Below are 24,624 nucleotides of genomic sequence, written 5' to 3' on the forward strand. Positions count from 1 at the left end.
CACTTGCAATGGAAATGCATCATCACAATTTAATGAACAAAATGATTTATCCTTTGGTTTAAAACAGTCCAAATCAAACTTAAATCAAAACAGAAGATGCTGGAGATACTCAGAAGGTCAAGCCACATCTGTGGAAAGAGAAATAGAGCCAGCATTTCAGGGAAGACTACCTTTCTGACAAAAATCCCAACCTGTTGTGCATTTCCAGCATTTTCTGTTATTTTAGATTTTCAGCATCTGCAGTTTTTTTGATTTTCAACAGTCCTAACTGATACTGAAGACCCACACACCAACAACATGTACAGCACAGGAACAGGCCCTTGGCCATGATGTTTGCACTGACCCAAACTAATCCTATCTGCCCCATGTGGTCTATATCCCTCCATTCCCTGCCTTTTAATGCAAACTGTCTAAATGCCTCCTCAGCATTGCTATTGTATCTGCTTCCAACACTTCCCCTTGCAGTGTGTTCCAGGCACATACCACTCTCCATTAAAAAAAAACTTGCCTTGCAAATTGCCTTTAAACTTTTCCTTTCTCACTTTAAAGCCACACCCTCAGGTATTTGACATCGCCACCCTGGGGGAGGGGGAGGGGGAGGGGGAGGCAGCGAGCTCTATCTATGCCTCTCATAATTTTTATACACTTCTATCAGGTCGTCCCTCAGCCTTTGATGCTCCAGGGAAACAATCCCAAGTTTGTCCAACCTCTCCTAGTTAGTAGTCTGTAATCCAGGCAACATCCTGATGAATCTCTTCTACACCTTCTCCAAAGCCTCCACATCCTTCCTGTAATGCAGCAACTAGAACTGCACACAAAATTCCAAATGTGGCCTATCCCAAGTTTTAAACAGCTACAACATAACTTCCCAACTTTTATACTCAACCAGTGAAGGCACATATGCCGCCTTCTTTACCACCCTATCTACTTGTGTTACCACTTTCAGGAAGCTTGGGACTTGCAACACAAAATCCCACTGTACACCAATGCTCCTGCCATTTAATTGTTTATATTTGACCTCCCAAAGTGCAACATCTCACACTTGTCCAGATTAAACTCCATCTGCTATTTCTCTGCCCATATCTTCAACTGATCTACATCTTGCTAGATCCTTCAACAACTTTCTTCACCAACCAGAACTCCCCAATTTTCACATCATCTGCAAATTTACTGATCAGCACACCTACATTTTATCCAAATCATTTACACATGTCACAAACAACAGAGCTCCCAGCACTGATCTTGCAGAATACCATTGGTCACAGACCTCCAGTCAGAATAACACCCCTCCAACAACTCCCTCTGCCTTCTATGGCCAAACCAATTTTGAATCCAATCTACCAAGTCTCCGTGAATCCCATGTACCTTAATCTCTGGTTGAGCCTCCATGAGGGACCTTGTTGAAAACTTTACTCTGTGTATACAACATCCACTGCCCTACCCTCATCTATCATCCTCAACACATCCTCAAAAACTCAAGTTTTCTAAGACTTGTGCAGGATTTCCCCTGCACAAAGACATGCTGACTATCCCCAGTAAGTTTATGCTTTTCCAGATGCGAGTAGATCCTATCCCCAAAAATCTTCTCTACCAGTGATGCAAGGCTCATCGGCCTATAATTTCTTTCTGTCTTTATTGCTTTTGAATAGAGGAATAATGTCCTCTTTGACCTTGGATGTGACTAAAGAGTATATAAATATCTGTTAAGGCCCCAGCAACCTCCTCTCTTGCCTCTCTGAATAACCTGGGGATAGGTTCCATCAAGCCCTGGGGACTTATCCACGTCAATGACATCCTGGCAAAACTCCTCTCGAGCCTTCGTTGTCCCTCAACTTTTCCTCAAGTGTCATGCATGGAATTTATTACATTGATCACCTCTCACTTGTCAAAGGCACATTATGCCCAAGATGTCTGAAAATACCCACCCCTTCCCACACCCACCCACATCTGACCCAAAATCCCCCCCTTCCCACATATTAATTTCACTCCCACCCCCCCAACCTAGCCTAAAATAACCTTTTTCCACATCCACTCCTTATTGCACTCACTCACCACCACCCCCCCCATACCAAAATCTCCCTATTCCAAAGCAACTCCAGCCCCTTCCCCGATTGGTCCAAAATCCCTCCTTCTCACACCCACTCCACCCCCTCCTCCAGCCGGCCAAAGATGCCCACTTCCCACACCCATTCCACATCACCAAACCCCCCCCCACCCAAGAATCTGCCCTTCCCATACCCACTTACTCTCTGCTTGCCAGCCCAATATACCCCTTTCCCATCCCAGCCATTACAAAATAACCCCCTTCCCACACCACATTCCAACCCCTTGGGCCCAAAATCCCACCCTCCCCGCCAGTGCAAAATCCCAAATATCCCAAACCCTGGCTGGCCCTTTCCTACACCCACATCTCCCTCCCAGCTGGCTCCTTTCCTCCCCACCCACCCCTGTTCCACTACATATGCTACTCTCCCACCAGCCCAATATCCTCCTCTCCCCACACCACTCTCCCACCAATCCAAATTCCCCCATACACATGGGAGTCTCCCACCTGCCCAATATTCCCCTCTTCCCACGCACACCTCATTCCCCTGCCAAATCAAAATCCCCCAATCCCATGCATATGCTGGTCTCCCGCCAGCCCAAAGTCCCCCTTTCCCACACCATTCTCCCACCAAATCAGTACCCCGCCTCCTACCAGCCCAAAACCTCCCTCCCTTATCCCCTCAAAGGGCCGAAAATTCCTCCTTCTCACACTCACTCATACCCCACCCAGCCCGCGCGCCCGATACCCCCCTCCTTTCCACATCTACTCCTACCCAGCCAGTCCCAAATCCCCTTCCTACATTCCCTCACACCGGCCATTCAACATCTCCCCTTTTCTACCCCTCTCCTTCCCACGAGGCTACCCAACCCAAAACTTCCCTCTGCCACTTCCCATACGATCCACCCCAAAAACCCGTCCCCTGATTCCCCCTCCCCCTTTCACCAACATACCCCGTTACATTACAATGCTTCCCTCTCTGGAGTTCATGACAATCCCCAGGCCCTACATCTAACTTCCCGCAAAGTAAATGAAGAAACAACCTCTCCGTACAGAGCTTTGCGCTTCGCTTCAGGGGACCGCATTAGCCGCACGCCATGCCGGTTGCCCGAGTCCATGCCATGTCATGTCATACTTAGGCCACCCCATGTGAAACCACAGACATGACTGAGGACCCACTTGAAGCAAGCAAACAGTGAACGAGCAGCCCGGACCCAGCTTCATATTTCCCCAACCCCGCCCCCCACCTCTCACCGGCTCTGCGGCCGCTACCGGCTCTGCAGTCGCCATCTTGCTCTCTCTCTCCGCAACCCCTCCCTCCGCGCGCTCTCCACCCGCGCTTATTCGCCAATCAGCGAGCGGCCTCGGGGGTAGCTGGATCACGTGCTCTGCCGCCAGTTGATTTTAAAACAGCGCAAATGAGCGCTGTGATTGGCAGGTAGGCTGTCAATCAGAGAGACCGTGGGTATTCGTTCGTCGCTGTACACGTGGTCTCTCAAGTCTCACCGACCGCTTTCATTGAATTAACGTCAAAAGTAATGACTTGATTCATCCTGACCGTGAAGGAGCGATGGATCTTTATCCCTGAACAATTAAATGAATTTCTGTGGACTTTTGAAAATCCCTACGGATTCTGATTCCGGCATTCTTCAAAGTAGGTATGTGCCAACTGTAGCCTAGTTGGTTCAGGGTTATCACCGCACGAAAAAAAAGTCTTGTCCTGAATTGTCAAACCTACCGTCTGTTGGATGAAATCTCTGCACTATGGAGTATATTTTAAGAGATTTTGTAGCCCTATTTTAAGACCAACCCCCCCCCCCCCACACACACACATGCTTTTTCCCAGGTTCTTATCCCTCGACCAGCATCACAAAAACTATCTTTTTTTAATCTCGTGTTCATCATGTTGTTCAAAATAACAAAAACCTGTAGAGTCTGGAAGTCTGAAATAAAAAAAAACTGGATCCGTGGTAAGAAATAAAATTAACTTTCAGACCTGAGACCTTACGTCGGAATGGGAAAGGCGAGATAAAAATGTGTTTTTAAGTTGCAGAGAAGGTGACACGATGGATAGGATAAAATGGAACATTTGTGAGAGGATAAGACCAGATCAAGTGGGTTAATGGGGCAGTTAGTGATTATCGTTTTCCTTCTGTGTTATGTGTTGCTAAAAGGAGGGCAGCGGGACACGTCCAACATGTCAGAGAAAAATTGAGCCAATATCACAAGAATGGAGTCCTTACAGAAGGCAGAGGGGGAGGAAATATAGTCAAGATAGTTGTGGGAGTCTGTGGTTTTGGAATGGATGTTTGTGCTAAGCTATCTCTTGAAAGGGAGATGGAGCAACCCAGAATGGTCATACGTGGACTGTGTGGATGTGAGAGCAGGATGAAAACTGGCAGCAAAAGTAATGAAATTTTCAATGCACTCTGTACTAACCCAATGTAACTGCACTGTGTAATGAATTGATCTGTACAATCGGTAATGCAAGACAAGTTTTTCACTGTACCTCGGTACAAGTGACAATGATAAACAAATATCTATACAATAAATATCTATACAAATGCAGGACCGATACAGTCAACAAAGCAGAAAGACTGAGAGAGTGGGCCTAATAGGACTGAAACAAAGAATATTCCACAAGACAGGCATAGCTTGGGCCCATACAAATGTCCATAGCTACATCTTTGATCTGGAGAAAATGAATGAAGTTGAAGGAGAAGTTCTTATAGAGTCATAGAGCTATACAATTCAGAAACAGGCCTTTCAAGCCCACCTTGTCCGTGCTGACCAAGTTGCTTAATAGAGCTAGTTCCATTTGCCTGTGTTTGCCCCATATCCCTCTGAACCTTTTCTATCCATGTAACTATGCAAATGCCTTTTAAATGTCATAAATGTAATCACCTCTACCACTTCCTCTCACAGCTCGTTCTGTATACTTACCACCCTCTGTGAAAAAGTTGCCCCTCAGGCTCTTTCTAAATTTTTCCCCTCTCACTTTAAACCTATGCCCTCTAGTTTTGGACATCCCTACCCTTGGGAAAAGGCTTTGGCTATTTACCTTATCTATGCCCCTCATTATTTTATAAACCTCGATAAGGTCACCCCTCAGCCTCCAATGCCCCAGGGAGAAAAGCCCTAGACCATCCATCCCAGGCCTTCCAATCCTGGTCACATCCTTGTAAATCTTTTTTGCACCCTCTCCACTCTAATGACGTAATTCCTATAGCAGGATGGCCAGAACTATACGCAGTGCTCCAAATGTGTCTTTACCAATCTCTTGTACGGCTGCAACACGATATCCTAACTCCTGTACTCAATATTCTGACTGATGAAGGCAAGTGTCTAAATGCCTTCTTCACAATCCTGTCTGCATCTTTCATGAAACTATGTACCTGCAACCCTCGGTCTGTCTGTTCTGCAATACTCCCCAGGGCTGTACCATTCACTATGTAACTCTTGTCCTGGTTTGTCTTACCAAATGCAACACTTCATGTTTATCTGAATTAATTAATTCCTCAGCCCACTGGCCCAGTCGATCAAGATCCCAATGTAATCTCAGATAACCTTCTTCACTGTCCACTATGGCACCAATTTTAGTGTCGCTTGCAAATTTACTAACCATGCCACTTACAGTCTCATCCAAATAGTTAATATAAATGTTGAATAACAGTGGATGTAGCTGTGATCCCAGTGGCACACTGCTGGTCATAGGCCTCCAGTCTGAGAAACAATCCTCCACCACAACCTTTTGTCTCCTACCATCAAGACAGTTTCATATCCAATTGGCTAGCTCGCCCTGGATCCCAAGTGATCTAACTTTTTGGACTAACCTACCATGTGGTACCTAATGAAAGGCCTGCTAAAGTCTATGTGGACAACATATACCACATTTCCCTCATCCATCTTCTTGGCCACCTCTTCAAAAAACTCAATGAAATTTGTGAGACATGATTTCCTATGCACAAAGGCATTCTGACTATCCCTAATCAATCATATGCATGTAGATTCTGTCCCTCAGAATCCCCTCCAATAACTTACCATTGATATTTGGCTGTAGTTCCCTGTCTTTTCCTTGCAGCCTTTCTGAAATAGAGGCACAACATTAGCCACCCTCCAGTCTTCCGGTGCCTCACCTATGCCTATTGATGATACAAGTATCTTCACAAAAGGCCCTGCAGTTTCTTCCCTAGTGTATTAACTCCCTTGTATGCATCATAAGCCTTTATGTAGATTATGAGCATAACACAACTCTTCACGTCATACATACTCAATCTCCCTATACATATTACATGTACTTCATATCAGTAACATATTATCTTCTGTGTGTTTCATTTACAATTCATCATGTTATATGTTAAACTCCCTGTACAGTTGACGCACATTCAAATCTCTGTTATTTATAAACTTGTGTTTTATATATAAACATACTAATAGAATATTTAATTGAGACTATTTGATTCATCATTCATGTATAATTTAAGTCAGAAAGAAATATTCTTTTATGACTACTCTGAGGAACGATCTTTGACCTTTCCATGGATGCTGCCCATCCTGCTGAGTGTTTCCAACATCCTTTTTCCAGAATTCCAGCCTTCACAGTTTTGTTTTGATTTTCAAGAAATAATATTTCACTGTTCAGGAATGAATTAAAATAGGGCAGTTTGAAAAATGTTAGAGAGGAAAGAGCTTAAGTGAAAATATGCACAAAATGAATCCTTTGTAGCGGTTGCTACCGCGGAATAAAACAAGACTCTACTCAGAGGATTGCCAAACAGAACTGGTTTATTTTCCCGCCTTGCGCGGGCCCTTTAAGGGAGAATGTTCCCACCCAAAACAACTGGCAATGACGTAAGTCCCACGTCATCAGGACTTTCCCGCGCGCGGGTTCTCCCTGTCGCTCGGAAAGACGAGGCCTGCCGCCATCTTGGGCCTCGTTGCTCCGACGCCGCGTGACCCGACTGCCGAGCCGGTTCGCCCGACTAGACGGTGAGTCGCCACACAACCCCCCCCAGAACCGGCGATACAGTCCCCAAGGTCCGTGGGCTGTGCCAGCTGCCGCTTAGGGGGGTGGCCTCTGCGTCGCGGCGTGGCAACCTCGACAGGCTGTTGCAGATCCAAATGGGCCGGTTTGAGGCGGTCTGCCGTGAAAACCTGTTCCCTGCCTCCAATGTCCAAAATAAAAGTGGATCCGTTATTCCGTATGACTCGGAACGGTCCCTCATATGGTCATTGCAATGGCGCCCGAGGTGTGCCCCTGCGAACGAAAACAAACTTACAGTCCCGTAGTTCCTTGGGCTGGAAGGATGGGGCTTGACCGTGCCGTGAGGTGGGAATCGGGGCCAAGGCGCCAAGCTTCTCGCGCAGTCTTTGTAGAACTGCTGGGGGTTGTTCCCCTTGGTCCCGAAGGGCAGGTATGAAATCCCCAGGGACAACTAGTGGCGCCCCGTATACAAGCTCAGCTGACGAAGTGCGGAGGTCTTCTTTGGGGGCAGTGCGTATGCCGAGCAGGACCCAAGGCAGCTCGTCAACCCAGTTAGGACCCTTCAGGCGAGCCATCAAGGCCGATTTCAGATGGCGGTGAAAACGTTCCACCAACCCGTTGGATTGAGGATGGTAGGCTGTGGTGGTGTGCAGCTGCGTCCCGAGCAGGTTCGCTAATGCAGCCCAGAGACTGGAAGTGAATTGGGTGCCTCTGTCTGAAGTGATGTGGGCCGGAACGCCAAAACGTGAGACCCAAGTTGTGAGCAGCGCCCAGGCGCAGGAATCAGTTGTGATGTCAGTCAGGGGGGTTGCCTCAGGCCACCTCGTGAACCGGTCCACGATGGTAAGGAGGTACCGGGCTCCTCTTGAAACCGGCAGAGGGCCCACGAGGTCGACGTGTATGTGGTCGAACTGCTGTGGTGGGACCTTGGTGTGTCGCTGGATTTTTGACGTCTGGCAGTGCGGACAAGTCCTGGCCCACTCACTGACCTGTTTGCGCAGGCCATGCCAGACAAACTTGCTGGCGACCAGTCGGACAGTAGATCTGATGGACGGGTGCGCCAACCCATGTACCGAGTCAAAAACGCGTCTCCGCCAGGCTGCAGGGACTATAGGGCGGGGCTGACCAGTCGCGACGTCGCAAAGTAGGGTCCGCTGACCTGGACCAACCAAGAAATCTCGGAGCTGCAGACCCGAGACTGCGGTTCTGTAGCTGGGCAGTTCATCGTCGGCTTGCTGTGCGTCAGCTAGGGCCGTGTAGTCGACACCCAAGGATAGGTTGTGGATGGTTGGTCTGGAAAGTGCATCAGCAACAACATTATCCTTTCCGGAGACATGTTGAATGTCAGTTGTGAACTCGGAAATGTAGGATAAATGTCTCTGCTGACGAGCTGACCAGGGATCGGAGACTTTGGAGAAGGCAAAGGACAGAGGCTTATGATCGGTGAAAGCGGTGAAAGGCCTGCCTTCTAGAAAGTATTGGAAATGCCGGACCGCCAGATACAGCGCTAGAAGTTCCCGATCAAAAGCGCTGTACTTCAGTTCGGGCGGTCTAAGGTGCTTGCTGAAAAATGCCAAGGGTTGCCAGCAGCCTTCGAGTAGCTGTTCCAGTACCCCACCTACCGCGGTGTTGGACACGTCTACCGTGAGGGCAGTCGGGACGTCAGTCCTGGGGCGTACCAGCATCGTGGCATCTGCCAGGGTGTCTTTGGCCTTAACGAAGGCAGCCGCAGCCTCGTCAGTCCAGGTGATGTCCTTGCCCTTACCAGCCAGCAGCGAGAACAGAGGGCGCATGATACGGGCTGCTGCAGGGATGAAACGATGGTAAAAGTTGACCATCCCAAGGAATTCCTGTAGGCCTTTGACTGTGTCGGGGCGGGCAAAATGGCGGATAGCATCCACCTTGGCGGGTAGGGGTGTTGCTCCGTTGCTGGTGATTTTGTGGCCGAGGAAATCTATAGAGTCAAGTCCGAATTGGCACTTGGACGGGTTGATCGTGAGGCCGAAATCGCGGAGGCGGGAATACAGCTGGCGGAGGTGGGAAAGGTGTTCCTGGCGGTTACGGCTGGCGATCAGTATGTCGTCCAAGTAAATGAACACGAAGTCCAGGTCTCGGCCTACCGCATCCATCAGCCGCTGGAAGGTCTGCGCGGCGTTCTTAAGGCCGAGCGGCATCCGAAGGAATTCGAACAGGCCGAATGGGGTGATAATCACAGTTTTGGGGACGTCATCCGGATGGACCGGGATTTGGTGGTATCCGCTAACGAGGTCCACTTTGGAAAAGATGCGGGCCCCGTGTAAGTTCGCTGCGAAGTCCTGGATGTGAGGGACGGGATAGCGGTCCGGGGTGGTGGCGTCATTCAGCCTGCGGTAGTCGCCGCAGGGCCTCCACCCTCCGGTGGCTTTGGGGACCATGTGCAGGGGGGAGGCCCAGGGGCTGTCTGACCTGCGAACAATCCCCAGCTCCTCCATGTGATGGAACTCTTCCTTTGCCAGGCAGAGCTTGTCTGGAGGTAATCGTCGTGCACGGGCATGAAGGGGTGGCCCTGTGGTAATGATGTGGTGTCGTACCCCGTGTATGGGCCTAGAATTTGTAAACGAAGGTGCCAAAATCGATGGGAATTCGGCTAGGAGCTTGGCGAAATCGTCGCCAGAAAGGGAAATGGAGTCCAGGCGCGGGGCTGGTGGGCTGATTTCTCCCAGGGGATAGGTCCGGAGAGTGCTAGAGTGGACTAACCGCTTCCTTCGCAGGTCGACTAACAGGTTGTGGGCCCGAAGGAAATCGGCTCCTAGGAGTGGTCGGGCGACGGTGGCAAGGGTAAAGGTCCAGGTAAAACAGCTGCCGCCAAAGTGTAATTGAAGCATACGGGTGCCGAAAGACTGTATCGTTGTACCGTTGGCAGCATTGAGTAGAGGACCTGGTGGCCTGTCACGAATGTCGCAGCCTGTCGGGGGCAAAATACTGACCTCCGCTCCAGTATCAACAAGGAAACGCCGTCCAGATTTCTTGTCCTGAACGAAGAGGAGGCTCTGTCGGCGGCCAGCCGCCGTAGCCATCAGCGGCGGCTGGCCCTGGCGTTTCCCTGAAACTTGCAGGGTGGGCGGCATCGACGGGCCTCTGCACCCCACCTCTGATGGTAGAAGCACAGCTGGTCACCTGTGTCGTCGTCTGCGTTCCTGGGGCGTGGCTGCTCGGTTGCTGGGGCCGGGCGAGGCGGGCGTTGGGCTCGCGGCTTGGTGATTTGACGGACGGACGAACTGCTCTCGCGCTTGGCCCTCCACAGGACATCTGCCCGGGCGGCCACCTCACGGGGGTTGCTGAAGTCGGCGTCAGCTAACAACGTGGATGTCATTGGGGAGCTGTTCGAGGAAGGCCTGTTCGAACATCAGGCATGGCTTGTGACCCTCGGCCAATGCCAGCATCTCATTCATTAGGGCGGATGGGGATCTGTCCCCCAGGCCATCCAGATGAAGCAGGCGGGCGGCGCGCTCACAACGGGAGAGGCCGAAGGTCCGGATCAAAAGGTCTTTGAAAGCCGGGTACTTATCTTCCTCCGGAGGCGACTGGATGAAGTCTCCAACCTGGGCGGCTGTCTCCTGGTCCAGAGAGCTAACCACATGGTAGTACTTCATGGAGTCGGAGGTGATCTGCCGAAGGTGGAATTGCGCTTCGGCCTGGTCAAACCAGACGCTGGGCCGAAGTGACCAAAAGGTGAGCAGCTTGAGGGCCACTGCGTTGGCTGTCGTCCATTTCGCGGGTCCAAAAGCCGTTTGGACCGTCGGGGTCACCAATGTAGCGGTTGCTACCGCGGAATAAAACAAGACTCTACTCGGAGGATTGCCAAACAGAACTGGTTTATTTTCCCGCCTTGCGCGGGCCCTTTAAGGGAGAATGTTCCCGGCCAAAACAACCGGCAATGACGTAAGTCCTACGTCATCAGGACTTTCCCGCGCGCGGGTTCTCCCCGTCGTTCGGAAAGACGAGGCCCGCCGCCATCTTGGGCCTCGTCGCTCCGACGCCGCGCGACCCGACTGCCGAGCCGGTTCGCCCGACTAGACGGTGAGTCGCCACACCTTATTACTATTTCGTTCCACACCATACAGAAAGGCACAATTGTCCTGGATGAATAACTCGATTTAAACATTAAACTTTTCTACTGTTCATCTAATTGGCCACTGACCAGCATTTATTGTCCATCCCTAATTATACTGAGAAGGTGGTGGATGGCACAGTGGCACATCTAGTAGAACTGATGCCTCATAGCTCCAGTGACCTGGGTTTGCTTCTGTCCTCAGGTATTGTCTGTGCGGAGTTTGCAGGTGAGACTGTGTGGGTTTTCCCTGGGCTCTCCGGTTTCCTCATACAGCCCAATTAAGTGCAGGTTTGTGAGCTAAGTACAAACTTCACAGGAGTTGATGGGATTTGTGTAGAATTGGTATAGAACTGTATTGAAGGTCATTTAAAAGTTGTTATTGTACCTGCCTCAACCACTTCCTCTGGCAGTTCATTCCATTATAAGTAATACCCTTTGTGTAAAAAAGTTGCCCCTTATGTTTCATCCTTCCCCTCTCACCATCGAGTTCTTCTTGGGAAAAAGTTTGAGTGTATTCACCGTATCTTTGCCAGCACTCAGGAACACAAGGGGTAGAATGGCTCCATTCCTACCCCCAATAATGGATGCCTGGAGTCAAGCGAGGACTTTCTTTTGTTATGAATGGGATTGGGGGACAGGGAAGCAAGGATGGCAACTAGATTTAATGTATGGATCAGCCACGGTCCAATGGCTTTCCCAACCTCCTCCATTCCAACAGAATCTACTCCCAGGGAAGGGAATCTGCTTCAGGCGTTTCAACCACTAGACATGAATAATGAGTAAGGCACAAAGTGACTGTGCTAAACAGCAGGCAAGAAACCACCTGCAAAACGCTACACATTCACTGTAGAAAAAAAAAAATCAGTCTTTATTATGAAACACTAAGCTATAATATTCCCCCACCTTCTTCCAGGCAGTTCATACGTTGAAGGTTTCTCCTTTAACAACTGACTGTTAATGTTGACATTAGTGAGGACGAACTTGGCACCGAAGGATAGAGTGCATGACCATACCAGTAATAAAGCACTCCCCAATGTCTGCACATTTCTGCTCATCTAATTTAGGATATATCAAATTTGTAACAATTTTCTACATCAAATACTTCCCCGCTCTGCAAGTCCAGTACAAAGCAGGTTCCTTTAACACTGTTTCATCACACACATACTCTTCATTCCTCCACTCCCATCTGCTTCAATAAGTCTGCATGTCGACTTAAGACTTCCTCTTGAGTGAGGGCTAAGCTAAGCAGCTTGTTTTGGTTGTTGAGATCCTCGATTCACACCACAAGCATCGGTTCCATTTTATTGATGATCACACTTCTTTGTCTTATTGTGTTATTTTCACTTCAGAATGTTTTAGTGCAACCCTGATACAATCTTGTATCTTTTCTGCCTTGCTTACTATGGAACACACTTTTGTCAGGGATATGTTCAATGCACATAAATTTTCACCACTTTTATGTCAACTTATAATTTCCAATTTAATAGCCAAAAAATGACACGTGCTGTTTCTTGGGTCTATCTGCTTTTCCTCACCTTTTGCTATATTATTGCTTGATTTACACTTGCAATTATTGCACTTAAATATTGTGATTAAAAAACATAACGAGCAAACAAATGTGTTAACCACTGCAGTCAACGTGGGAGGAAGCATCATCACAGAGGATGTTGGGACAGGTTGTTAAGTCAGTGGATGGTGGAGGGATGTCATTTAGTAATTAGACAGGCATGGGAGATTTGACTGATGTGATGACAAAGCTTAGGAAACAATGCATGATTTGTGGTGATATAAGTGCACAACATTGTGTACCGAAAATGTCCTCAGTTTGTTGGTGATGTAAATGCGAAACAACATACAGTGCGGTGATGTAAAGTGGGGACCCCCATATCTGATTCCGCCAACTTCTCTGCATAAAAAAAATTTCCCCTGAAATTCCCTTTAAAGCTCCTTCCTGTCAACTCAAACCTATGTCTTATTGTTTTTGATACCTTTGTCATGGGAAAAAGATTCTGACTATCTTCCTTATCTAGGCTTCTTATAATTTTATATACCTCTTTCAGGTCACTGCTCAGCCTCCTTCACTCCAGGAAAAACAAGGCCAGACTATCCAATCTCCTACCATTACTAAAGTCTTCCAAACCAGGCAGCATCCTGATGAATCTCCTTTGCACTTTCTCCAGTGCAATCACATCATTTCTATAGTGTGGTGACAAGGTCTCCACACAATGCTCCCAAGTTCAGTCTAAACAGTGTTTTGTAAAGTTACAACATAATGTTCCAACTATTATATTCCATGCCCTGACCTATGAAGGCAAGCATTCCATATTTCCTTCTTTACGACTCTTTCTACTCATCTTACCTCTTTCAGGGAATTATGGATTTAAACCCCAAGGTCCATGCTAATGAATGTTCATTAGCATTCCTCACCTTCCATTTACTATATGTATCCTACCCCTATTTGACTTCCCAAAATGCATCACCTCACACTTGTTGGATTAAATTCTGTCTGCCAATGTTCCACCCAACTTTCTATCTGATCTATAGTCTGCTGTAGCCTTAGACAACCATCCTCGCTATCTGCAACATTACCAACTTTAGTGTTACTGATCATACTTAATACATTCACATCCAAAATCATACAAGTCAGAAACAACAAGGATCAGAGCACCGATTCCTGTGGTACACCACTGGACTTCCAAACCTAAAGCATCCTTCCACCACCATCCCCTGTCTCCTGTCACCAAGCCAAGTTTGGATACAATTATCTAGCTCTTCTTGGTTCCCATATCCCTTAACCTTCTGGACCAGGCTACCATGCGGGACCTTGTTAAATGGCTTACAATGACTACCACCCTGTCTTTATCAATCTTCTTACTTGCATCATCAAAAAACTCAAATTAGTGAGGCACAATTTCTCCTGCAAAAAACCATGCTGACGTCCCCTGATCAGTCCTGCCTTTCCAAGTCTATATATATCCTACCCCTGAGGATTTTCTCTAATGATTTCCCACAAATGACATAAGGCTGGCCTGCAGTTACCTGGCATATCCTTGCTGTCTTTCTTAAATATAAGAACAATATTAGCTATCATCCAGTCACTAGCACCTCACCTGTGGCTAACAAAGATGCAAAATCTCTGTTGAGTTCCCTCTTTCCCTGGCTACCTGTCCTACCTCAATGCACTCCGTACTAACTCAATGTAACTGGACTGTGTAATGAATTGACCTGTACAATCGGTATGCAAGACAAGTTTTTCACTGTATCTCGGTACAAATTACAATAATAAACCAATACCAATACAGCACAGGAACAGCCCTTCAGCCCACAATTTCTGTGCCAAGCATGATGCCAAATTAAACTAATCCCTTTTGCCTGCACATAATACATTTCCCTCCATGCCATACATATTCATGTACCTATCTAAAAGCTTCTTGAACACCACTATCAGATCTGCTTTTACTACCATCCCTGGCAGCGCGTTCCAGGCACCTTTGTGCAAAAAACTTGCCCACAGAGAGTGGTAAGTGTCATTGTATTGACCTGGCTAAAGACTGACATATTTGATGTTGGGGTCTCAGAAGGAGGCTCCTTCTTCTCTGAGATTTGAAGATGAACTCTTTGAAAAGATTGTTTACATTTTCTGGGAAATTTAGTTTTTATTTCTCCTCCCTAATTGGTGGTGAGCTGCCTTCTTGAACTACTGCAATCCACTTTGCTGTTGGGTGGGACGTTTCAGGACTTAATTCTGTGACAATGAAAGAGTGTCAATATATTTCCAAAGGGTGATGTTCCCTTTGTCTTTCAAGTTGCAGGTTGAGGAGTGTGGTCAGACTAGCCTGGCTGAGTAACCAGCAAATTTTGTAGATGGTACAAACATTCAATGCTAGTGGTAGAGGAAATAAATATTTAGAGAAATGGAGGGAATGCTGATCAAGCAGGCTGCTTTGTCCTGGATTGCATTGAGCTTCTTGAGAGTTGTTGGAGCTGGACTCACCCAGACAAATGGGTTCCAAAGTACTTGTGATTTGTGCATTGTAGATGCTAGAAGGGCTCACTGCAGGATGCTTGGCCTCTGACTAGCTCTTGTAGTCACATTATTTATGTAGCCGGTCCAGTTCAGTTGCAGCCAAGAATGGGTGATGAACTCATGAATGGCACTGAATTCTCTTGTTGGAAATGGTCATTGTCTGGCACTTCTGTAGCATGAATATTAACTGTCACTTATCAGCCCATATCTGAATATTGTTGAGATCTTGCTGCTGAGGGCTGTTTTATTTACTGAAGAGTTGTGAATGGAATTGAATATTGTGCATTGTTCCCTTGGGGGAAGAACTTCAATATTCATCACCTGAGCTGGCCAACACCTGTAAGATAATAGGTGATGAAATAATATGGGGGAGCACAGGCGGATTGAGGGATGAAGCTGAAGCTCCACTGTAGTGAAAGCAAAGGACACGAACTGATGGTGATGTGGAGAAGCAAAAGACATCTGGGATTGCTGGGGAGTACAGCAGGCCGCTCTGATCTCAAGGTTGTGACAGACCTCTCTTCCCAGGGTTTTCAAATTCCCATCTCCCCCAACTCTATTCACCAGATCTCCCTGTTCTCTGGTTCTCTTTGAACTCGCACCCAGTCTTGTCAATTCCAAAAGTCCCCTAACCACAGTCTTCTCCCTGAACCTTAGGTATCCCGCAACCCAACTCCCTTAGAACAAGGTCAGTATCCCACTATTCCCTGCCTGTGCATGTCCTCAATGCCTCTTAAATGTTGCTATAGTACTTGCTTCTACCACCTCCCTCGGCAGCACGTTCCAGGCATCTCCCACCCTCTGTATAAAAAAACTTGCCTCGCACATCTGCTTTAGACTTAAGTCCTGACGAAGGGTCTCGGCCCGAAACGTCGACTATTTCCCTCCATGGATGCTGCCTGACCTGCTGAGTTCCTCCAGCACTTTTTGTGTATTGCTTTAGATTCCAGCATCTGCAGAATTTCTTGTGACTTCTTTAGACTTTCCCCCTCTCACCTCAAACCTATGCCCTCTGGTCTTTAACATTTCCACCCTAAGAATTGAGAGGCAGAGAATCAGAGTGCATGCTTTTTGCGCCAATGATTGTGGAAAAAATGTAAATGATGGAAACATCCAGAGGGACCGAAAGTGTTTGTGCAAAACGTTGTTTCGGGTGAATGCCTTTGAGCCGGTCATTGACCGAAGACGTTGACTCTATCTCTGCAGGAACACTACCTGCCCGCCAGTCACAGGGCGCAGCAGCCCCGTCATTTACTCCGGTGATTGATGGGCCGTTGCGTCGGAGCATGCGCGGCAGCCCGGATGTCGCGGCTCTCCCTGGTGGACGGGAGCTGTGAGGTGGGTTTCGAGCGAGGCCAAAATCGAGGGGAACGAGCAGGGGGGCGGCGGTGGGACCGCAAGTAAATGGCAGCGGAGTTTGTGGGTGGGAGGGAAGCGGGGCAAACCGTAGCTGCAGATAGAGCTGCGTGGGTGGGGTAAGTGGTGAAGGAAGTGGATGAGCAACGGCGGTGGGGGAATGGCAAGAGTTGGAGCGGGGGGAGGAGACTGCGTGCGAGTGATCCCGGGGCGGGCGAAGTGACCTCTCTGGAGCGCGGAGGGTGGTGCAAAGGTGCAAGACAGCGGGGAGACTTATTTGGAACTAAATGGTTTGTAGCCCAGTCTTCAACAACCCCGATAACGCCTATATAAAGTTTCTGCGACTAAATATGTTCATTATCTTGTTACTTGATGACGAATTGGGATAGTGGAATACGTAAATGTTGCAGATTAAATATTATCCATACCACTCTGTAGATAACAGTGGGATTCGATTTTTGGTTCAATTGCCTGGAGCTCGTGATTATGTATGCAAAGATTCTCATTGCATCCAATGTCATCATTAACAGCAGCATCTGCATATTTGTACACCTCGGTGCAGAATCCTTTCAAGTTGTTTATTTTCCAATTCTGTATGGAGACGTAACCTTCCAGTATGCTTCAAGCGTTTCTATAGGACATAGAGAAATTGAGTGGAAGTTCCTTCACAGGTGGCTTAATGGCGCCACCTTGGGGGCGACACAGTGGCGCAGCTAAAAGAGCTCACTCCCACCAGTGCTGTGGAGTTTGCATATTCTGCAAGTGATCCCATGGGTTCCTCTGGATCCTCCAGTTTCCTTCCACATCTCAAATTCGTGTGGGTTGGTAGATTAGTTAGCCACTGTAAATTGTTCCCTAGTATGCAGGTGAGTAGAAGAATCCAGGAGAGTTGATGGGAACATGGGGAGAATAAAATGAGACTCCAGGTTCTCCCCAGGTTATGAAATCCTGACTTGTGGACACCCTGTACATGTGAATGAGTTTTTGCGAGACCAGTGGAATGGATGGGGATGGATTTACTGGCTGCCAGGTGGGAATAGAGCATCTCTGTGTGCCTTCTCAGCCCACCCCTCCCCAGCCCCAAGTTGCAACAATTGGGGGTTGGATTTGGTCGAGCAGAGCAGAGCTGGGAGCACTAAGCAGATTCATTCACTGAGGCTGCCTGGTGGCCATTCTTGCTCCTGCTTGTGCTCCCGTCACAGCTATATCTGTGATTCTCTCCCACACATTGTTTTTGTTTATTTCTGACTTACGAACGGTTCGGGTTATGAACATTTAGACTTGTAGTCATGGAGTTGTACAGCACTGAAAAAGGCCTATCAGCCCATATGTGTCCATGCTGGCCAAGATGTATATTCAAGCTAATCCCATTTCCCAGCACTTGGCCCATCAATATATTTGTCATCCATATACCTGTCCATTTACACTGTCAGAGTCATACAGTATGGAAACAGGCCCTTCAGCCCAACTCGACCATGCTGACTGTGTTGTCCAGCGAGCTAGTCCCATCTGCTTGCGTTTGGCTCATAACCTGCTTAACCTCTCTTATCCGTGTATTATCTAGATGGTTTTTAAATGTTTGCTAATGTGTCCGCCTCAACCACTATTTCTGGCAGCTCATTCCAAATACGCACCACCCTCTGTGTGAAGTTGCCACCCCTGATGTCCCTTTTAAATCTCTCGCCTCTGATCTTAGACCTATACCCTTTTATTTAGCATTTTCTCCCTGGGAAAAAGACTGCTACCATCCACCTTATCTATGCCCCTCATGATCTTTTATACCTCAATCTCCTATATTCCAGGGAATAAAGTCCTAATCTACGCAACTTCTACTTGTAACTCAGGACCCCACAAGTCCAGGCAATATCCTGGTAAATATTTTCTGCACTCATTCTAATTTAATAACATCTTTCCTGTAACAGGGTGACCAAAACTGTATACATTACCCCAAATGTGGCCTTACCAATGTCTTGTATAACTGCAGCCTAACTTCCCAACTCCTACACTCAGTGCCCTGACTGATGAAGGCCAACGTGCCAAACGTCGCCTTCACCATCCTATCTATCTGTGACGCTGCTTTCAGCAAACTATTCTCTTGAACTTCTAGGTCCCTCTGTTCCATGACGCTCCACAGGATGCTGCTTTTCACTGTATAAGTCCTACCCTAGCTTGATCTCCCAAAATGCAATACCTCACATTTATCTGGATTGAAAGCCATTTGCCAGTCCCCTGCCTACATATCCAGCTCATCAAGATCACCCTGTATTTTAGTATCATCCGCAAACTTACCATGTTTTGTACATTCACGTCCAAATCGTTTGTATAAATTATAAATGACAAAGGACCCAACACCGACCCCTGTGGCATACCACTAGACACAGGCCTCAAGTCTGAGAAAGAACCCTCGACTATCACCCTCTGCATCCTGCGGCTGAGCCAATTATGAATCCAATCCGCTATCTTCCCCTGGATCCCATGTGATGTAACCTCCCAGGCTAGCCTGCCATGAGGGACCTTGTCAAAGGCCTTGCCAAAGACAACATCCACTGCCCTAACCTCATTTACCATCTTGGTTACCTTCTAGAAGAACTCTGAGAGATTTGTCAAACCCGACTTCCTACACACAAAGCCATGCTGATTGTCCTGAATCAGACCCTGTCCCTCAGAATCTCCTCGATACACCCACCACCAATGTGAGACTCACCAGCCAGTAGTTTCCTGGCTTGTTTTTGCTACTCCTTTTAAACAATGGTACCATATTAGCCACTCTCCCATTCTCTGGAATCTCACCTGTGGCCAGAGATGAAGCAAAAATCTCTGCAAGGGCCTCCACAATTTCTTCTCTAGCTTCCAACATGGTCCGTGAATGCACCAGGTCATGCCCTGGGGATTTATCCTCCTTAATACCCTTTAAGGCCTCCTTCTGTCCTCAGGAACAGAACCCTGTCGTAACTGGGAACTGCCTGTGGTATAAACGGGGATCTACTGACTGGTGTGAACTTGGGTCTGTTTTCATGCCGTTTGACTCTTGTGACCTTTGGTCCTAAGATCTCTAGTTCCATCAACATAGCTAATGATGGTGGAAATCAGATTTGATCCTGGATGAGCAGTAACTTTATGAAATAGAAGTACCTGGTGGTAACCGTGTCCTTAGTAATAGCAGGTAGTGTCCTTACACCTGCTTTTGTAGAAAATACTTCCAAAGTCTACATTAGGTAATAGATGGATAGATATTGGAGGTGTACAAATCCAAACTGAGCATTTTCATCTCACTGTTTGTCCTGGTCATGGAATAAGTGCAATGTGTTTCTGATTCCAACTGCAAAATTTTGTTGACTGCTTTAATTTCAAGCAGAGGAAGTTGGCTTCATTGTTTAACTGTTTGTGCTTTGGGTAAGCGGCTTCTGTGCATCAAATGTATGATCAGGCTACCCAATGGAGTTAAGTGCAATCCCCTTAAGTGGCAACTTACCATCTAATGCATCATATGTATGTTTGTGTGTGTGTGTGTTTTGCGGAATATATTGATAAATTTCTGGTTGATGCCATTGAAGAGATTACCAAGTATACAGAGAAAAAATATTTGAAGGATATGTTAAATGCCTCCTTCAGTGGGCAATCAACATGCTCACTGACTCCTGGAAATCTCTGGCCCATGACTGTTTAAAATGGATCAGGAGCATTCAGAATGGTATTGAAAACTCCAAGTCCATGCATTGGCTGCACAAACAAGTGGCAGAAGCACTACCCTGAAAGTTCTGCTCCACCTGTTGAAGAATCCGTTGTTCCCACAAAACCAGAATGGAAGCAAGCCAACCTCATTCCTAAGGGACTGCCTAAGAAGAAGATTTAATGTGTACAAAGAACTTTATTCACTGAAATGTCAGTTGATTTATCATAAAAGTAAGATAGAGATGTGTTGACACCAGTTAACTGCTGCTTAAAGTGCAGACATAAATCTGAGTTGGTTGTGCATTACTTTTAAAATATTAACAACTCTCATCTTCATCCCTGAATTTCTCCAGATTCATCCACTGCATTTATCTGAGTTGGTGGCAATATAATGATCCAAGGTGAGCTAGCTAATTGGATCCAAAATTGGTTGGTCATGGGAGGCAGAGGGTAGTGTTAGAAGGATATCTTTTGTTTTGGATGTCTATAATAGCTGTTTATAGTATATATTAATGATTTGGGTGTGTGCAGGAGATATGGTTTAAGACACGAAATTTGGTGTTCTGTGGATAGCACGGAGGGTTGTCTAAGGCTACAACAGGACTTAGATCAGATGAAAAGTTGTCTGGAGCATTGGCAGATGGAATTTAATCCTGATAAATCCAAAGTGATCAATTTTGGGAAGTCAGTAAAGGGTAGGACATGTATTGGTCCTCCCCAGGTTACGACAGGTTCCGTTCCTGTGAACTGTTCATAGCCTGTCTAGGTAATGCAGCTGTGAACCAAGTTCCCTGGCAGCAGAAGATGTCTGCAGCCACGCAGCAGTTGGCAAATCCATCCCGCTGGTCTCCCAAACTCTGGTTCGTATGTATGGGCTGTAACCTGGGGAGGACCTGTACAGCCAATGGTGGGGCACTAAGGGATGTTGATGAACAGAGAGACCTAGGGGTTCAAGTCCACAGTTGTCTGACAATGGCACACAGATGAATAGGGTGATGAAGAAGGCATATAGCATGCTTGCCTTCATAGGTCAGGGCATTGAATTTACAAATTGGGGCAGTTATGTTGCACCTTTACAAAATGTTGGTTAGACCACACTTGGAGTATTATGTGCAGTTCTGTTTGACACACTATAGGGGAGATATGATTGCACTGGAGATAGTGCAGAGGAGATTTGCCAAGATGTTGCCTGGATTGGAGAACTTTAGTTATGGGGAGAGATTGGATCGGCTGGACTTGTTTTCCCTGGAGCAAAGGAGGTTCAGAGGTGACCTGATAGAAAAATGTAATATTGTGGGAGGCATTGGTAGGGTTGATAGTCAATATCTTTTTCCCATGGCAGGGGCATCAAAAACAAGGGGGCATAGGTTTAAGATGAGAAGAAGGACTTTTAATAGGGATCTGAGGGGTATTTTTTATTTACACAGAAAGTAAAATGCACTGGAATGCACTGCCAAAGGAGGTGCTAGAAGCAGATACAATTACTATGTTTAAGAGGCATTTAGACAGACACTTAAATAGGCAAGGTATAGTCCTCATTGCAGGAAAATGGGATCAGTGTTGATGGGCAAACAATTTTGGCGTGAACATGGTGGGCAAAAGGGCCTGTTTCTGTGCTGTATGAATCTATGGCTCTACCTTTTAATTATGTCCACTGAGACTTCTAGCCACTTTTTCATCTAATTTTTTTTCGTGAAAAATATGACCAAGAAATACAAAATGGAATATGGCTTTCTTTGCATTTGTAGTGTTGTCCAGTCTATATATTATATGTACAAAATGTCAATGCCACTAATATACTCAAGTGTTTGCTGGGCTGTTACACAGGACCCAGCCCAGTGGCAAGAGAGTCCTTCACCACAGAGCCTTTGTGTTATCTGCACCTTTGCTCATACTTCTACAGCCTGTAATCTGTCAGGCTGCAGTATTCACTTATGGACACATTGGTCTTCCAGTATAATAAGAAGTTTCGGGCAGACCAAAATGCATTGATGATCTTCCAGTAGCAGTTGATGTTTGTCTTGGTATCTGTCCCTGGGAACAGCCTGTAGGTCAGAGAGTCATGTGTTATGTAGCTGCTCAGGATGGACCATTGTCATTTTTTAATATATTGTATGCATGGGCTCCACAATGACTTGATAGTTTGGATTCAGAATTGGCTTGCCCATAGAAGACAGAAGGTAGTGATGGATGGGTGTTATTCTGGCTGGAGTTCTGTAGGGATCAGTGCTGGGACATCTGTTTTGACTTGGACGAAAATGTAGATGGATGGGTTAGTGAGTTTGCAGATGATACAAAGATCTGTGGAGTTGTGGACAGTGAAGAAGCTTGTCAAAGGATACAGCAAAATATAGATCATTTACAGATATGGGTGGAGAAAAGGCAGGTGGAGGTGTTGCACTTAGGAAGGCAAATGTGAGGGGAAAATATACAGTAAATGGCAGGACCGTTAACAGCATTGATGTACGGAGGGATCTTGAGGTCCAAGTCCATAGCTCCTTGAAAGTGGCCGTGCAAGGTGATAGGTTTGTAAACAAGGTTTATGGCATGCAAAGGTAAAGAAGTCCTGTTGCACCTATATAAGATTTTGATTAGGCCACACTTGGAGTATTGTGTGCAATTCTTGTCACCCCATTACAAGAAGGGTGTGGAGGCTTTGGGAAGGGTACAGAAGAGATTTACCAGGATGCTGCCTGGATTAGAGGGTATGAGCTATAAGGAGAGGTTAGACAAATTTGGGTTGTTTTTTCTGGAGCGTTGGAGACTGAGGGAAGACTTAATAGAAGATTATAAAATTATGAGAGGTAGGTAGACAGTCAGAATCTTTTTCCAAGGGTAGAATTATCAAATACCAGAGGTGGTACTGCATTTAAGGGGGAAGTTTAAGGGAGATGTGCGGGGCAAATTTTTGTTTTTACACAGTATGTGTTGGAATGGGCTGCCGGGTAGAGTTGGAAGCAGATACGATTGTGGTGTTCAAGAGGCTCTTAGATAGGCATTTGAATTTGCAAGGAATGGAGGGAATTGGATCATGTGTAGGCAGAAAAGATTTAGTTTAATTTGGGATTGTGTTCGGCATTATGGGCCGAAGAGCCTGTTGCTGTGCTGTACTGTTGCATGTTCTGTCTACTTCATGGAGCAGCAGTGGCTCCAAAGGGTGTTATTGGTCCAGCAGAAATTATACAATGTGGGTCTCTGCATGCAATTTTAAGTTGTGGTAATTTGAGAGAATTTGCACTAACCTTTGGTTTCTTCCATTGCAACTGGCACAATGCATTTATGTCAATCAGGATCTCAATCCCAATCCTTTCAGTATACTTCAATCAATTTCCCATTACAGATGGACTTTGCCTATTAACTCCATTTCCTAATACAAACATCTGATGGTGGTTATGCAATAATGTTATTGCCACATAGTCTCCCTGTCAAATATGACAACCCTGATTAATGCTGGGGCACCCTCACATGACTGCAGTCTGCTTGCAATTCCTGCATTATAGAATTATAGAATGTTTACAGCACCATAGGTGGCCATTTGGCCTGCCATATCCATGTTGTCCTAGTTCCATCTATTGGCCCTTTCTCTGTACCTTTTACACGTTTCCTCCTCATATATTTGTCCAGTTCCCTCTTGAAGACTATCCTTCACCACATCCACAGACATTACATACCAGATTCCAATGACCTGCTGCATAAAAAGGTTTTTCCTCAGTTCTCCTTAATTCTCTTCCCTTTTATTTTGTACCTCAAACCTCTATCCTTGACTACCCCTCACTAAAGCGAACAACATTTAATTATCAATCCTTTCTAGAGTCCTAATTGTTTTATACACTTCCATCACATCTCCACTCAGCCTTCTCCAAAGTAAATAGTCCCAGTCTCTCTCATATATCCCCATAATTGCAGTGCTTCATCCCAGGGACCATTCTGTGGACCCTCATTAATGCCTTCGTATCCTTCCCATAATGTGGTGGCTAGAGTTGAAAACTCCAGTAGAGACAGTAGAGTTGAAAACTTCAGCCTAGCACACACAGCGTCATGTTCCACTGCTTTTGCACCCATTTTGAAACCTTAATTCAAAATTTTCTCCTCATTCTTCCTGCAAAAATGTATCACCTCACATGTCTTCACATTAAACTTCATCTGCCATATGTCTGCCCATTCCACCATATATTGTATCCTTTTGCAATATATTGGTATCCTTCTAGTCCATTGGTCACAAACTTAGAATGGTGCCATGCTTCCTCAATTCTGGGGGCATTAATGTAGGTTTTTATAAAAAGAAATGGTCACAACTAATCCCTGGGGAATGCCACAATTATCCGCCTTCCAATCCAAAAAAAAACCTATTCACCTTGGCCCTCTTTTGTCTCTTACTTAGCTGACTTCGAATCCAGGCCCATTTTTAGGATGTTGCCTGGATTAGAGAGCAATAAGGACAGGTTGGA

At 46.5% G+C, this 24,624-nt stretch overlaps 2 protein-coding genes across 4 annotated transcripts in view; one reads left to right on the forward strand and one right to left on the reverse strand.

Moving 5' to 3' along the window:
• The window catches only part of eif4e1c (eukaryotic translation initiation factor 4E family member 1c), a 37,478-nt gene extending 34,102 nt beyond the window's left edge, over positions 1-3,376 (reverse strand). The window contains exon 1 of the mRNA XM_052027332.1: positions 3,299-3,376. Coding sequence (XP_051883292.1) covers positions 3,299-3,334 — 36 coding nt within the window. The 5' untranslated portion in view covers positions 3,335-3,376. The remainder of the gene's footprint in view (positions 1-3,298) is intronic.
• Positions 3,377-16,437: 13,061 nt separating this feature from the next.
• Positions 16,438-24,624, forward strand: part of slc25a16 (solute carrier family 25 member 16) — a 91,324-nt gene continuing 83,137 nt past the window's right edge. For 2 of the 3 annotated variants that reach the window (XM_052027374.1, XM_052027372.1), the window contains exon 1: positions 16,438-16,486. The gene's annotated coding sequence lies outside the window, so the exon portion shown is untranslated. Of the gene's footprint in view, positions 16,487-16,782; positions 16,795-24,624 lie in introns of those variants that run through there. The other variant, XM_052027373.1, reaches the window with a different exon arrangement.

The sequence above is a fragment of the Pristis pectinata genome, chromosome 12, assembly GCF_009764475.1.
Source record: "Pristis pectinata isolate sPriPec2 chromosome 12, sPriPec2.1.pri, whole genome shotgun sequence".
Classification (NCBI taxonomy): Eukaryota; Metazoa; Chordata; class Chondrichthyes; order Rhinopristiformes; family Pristidae; genus Pristis; species Pristis pectinata.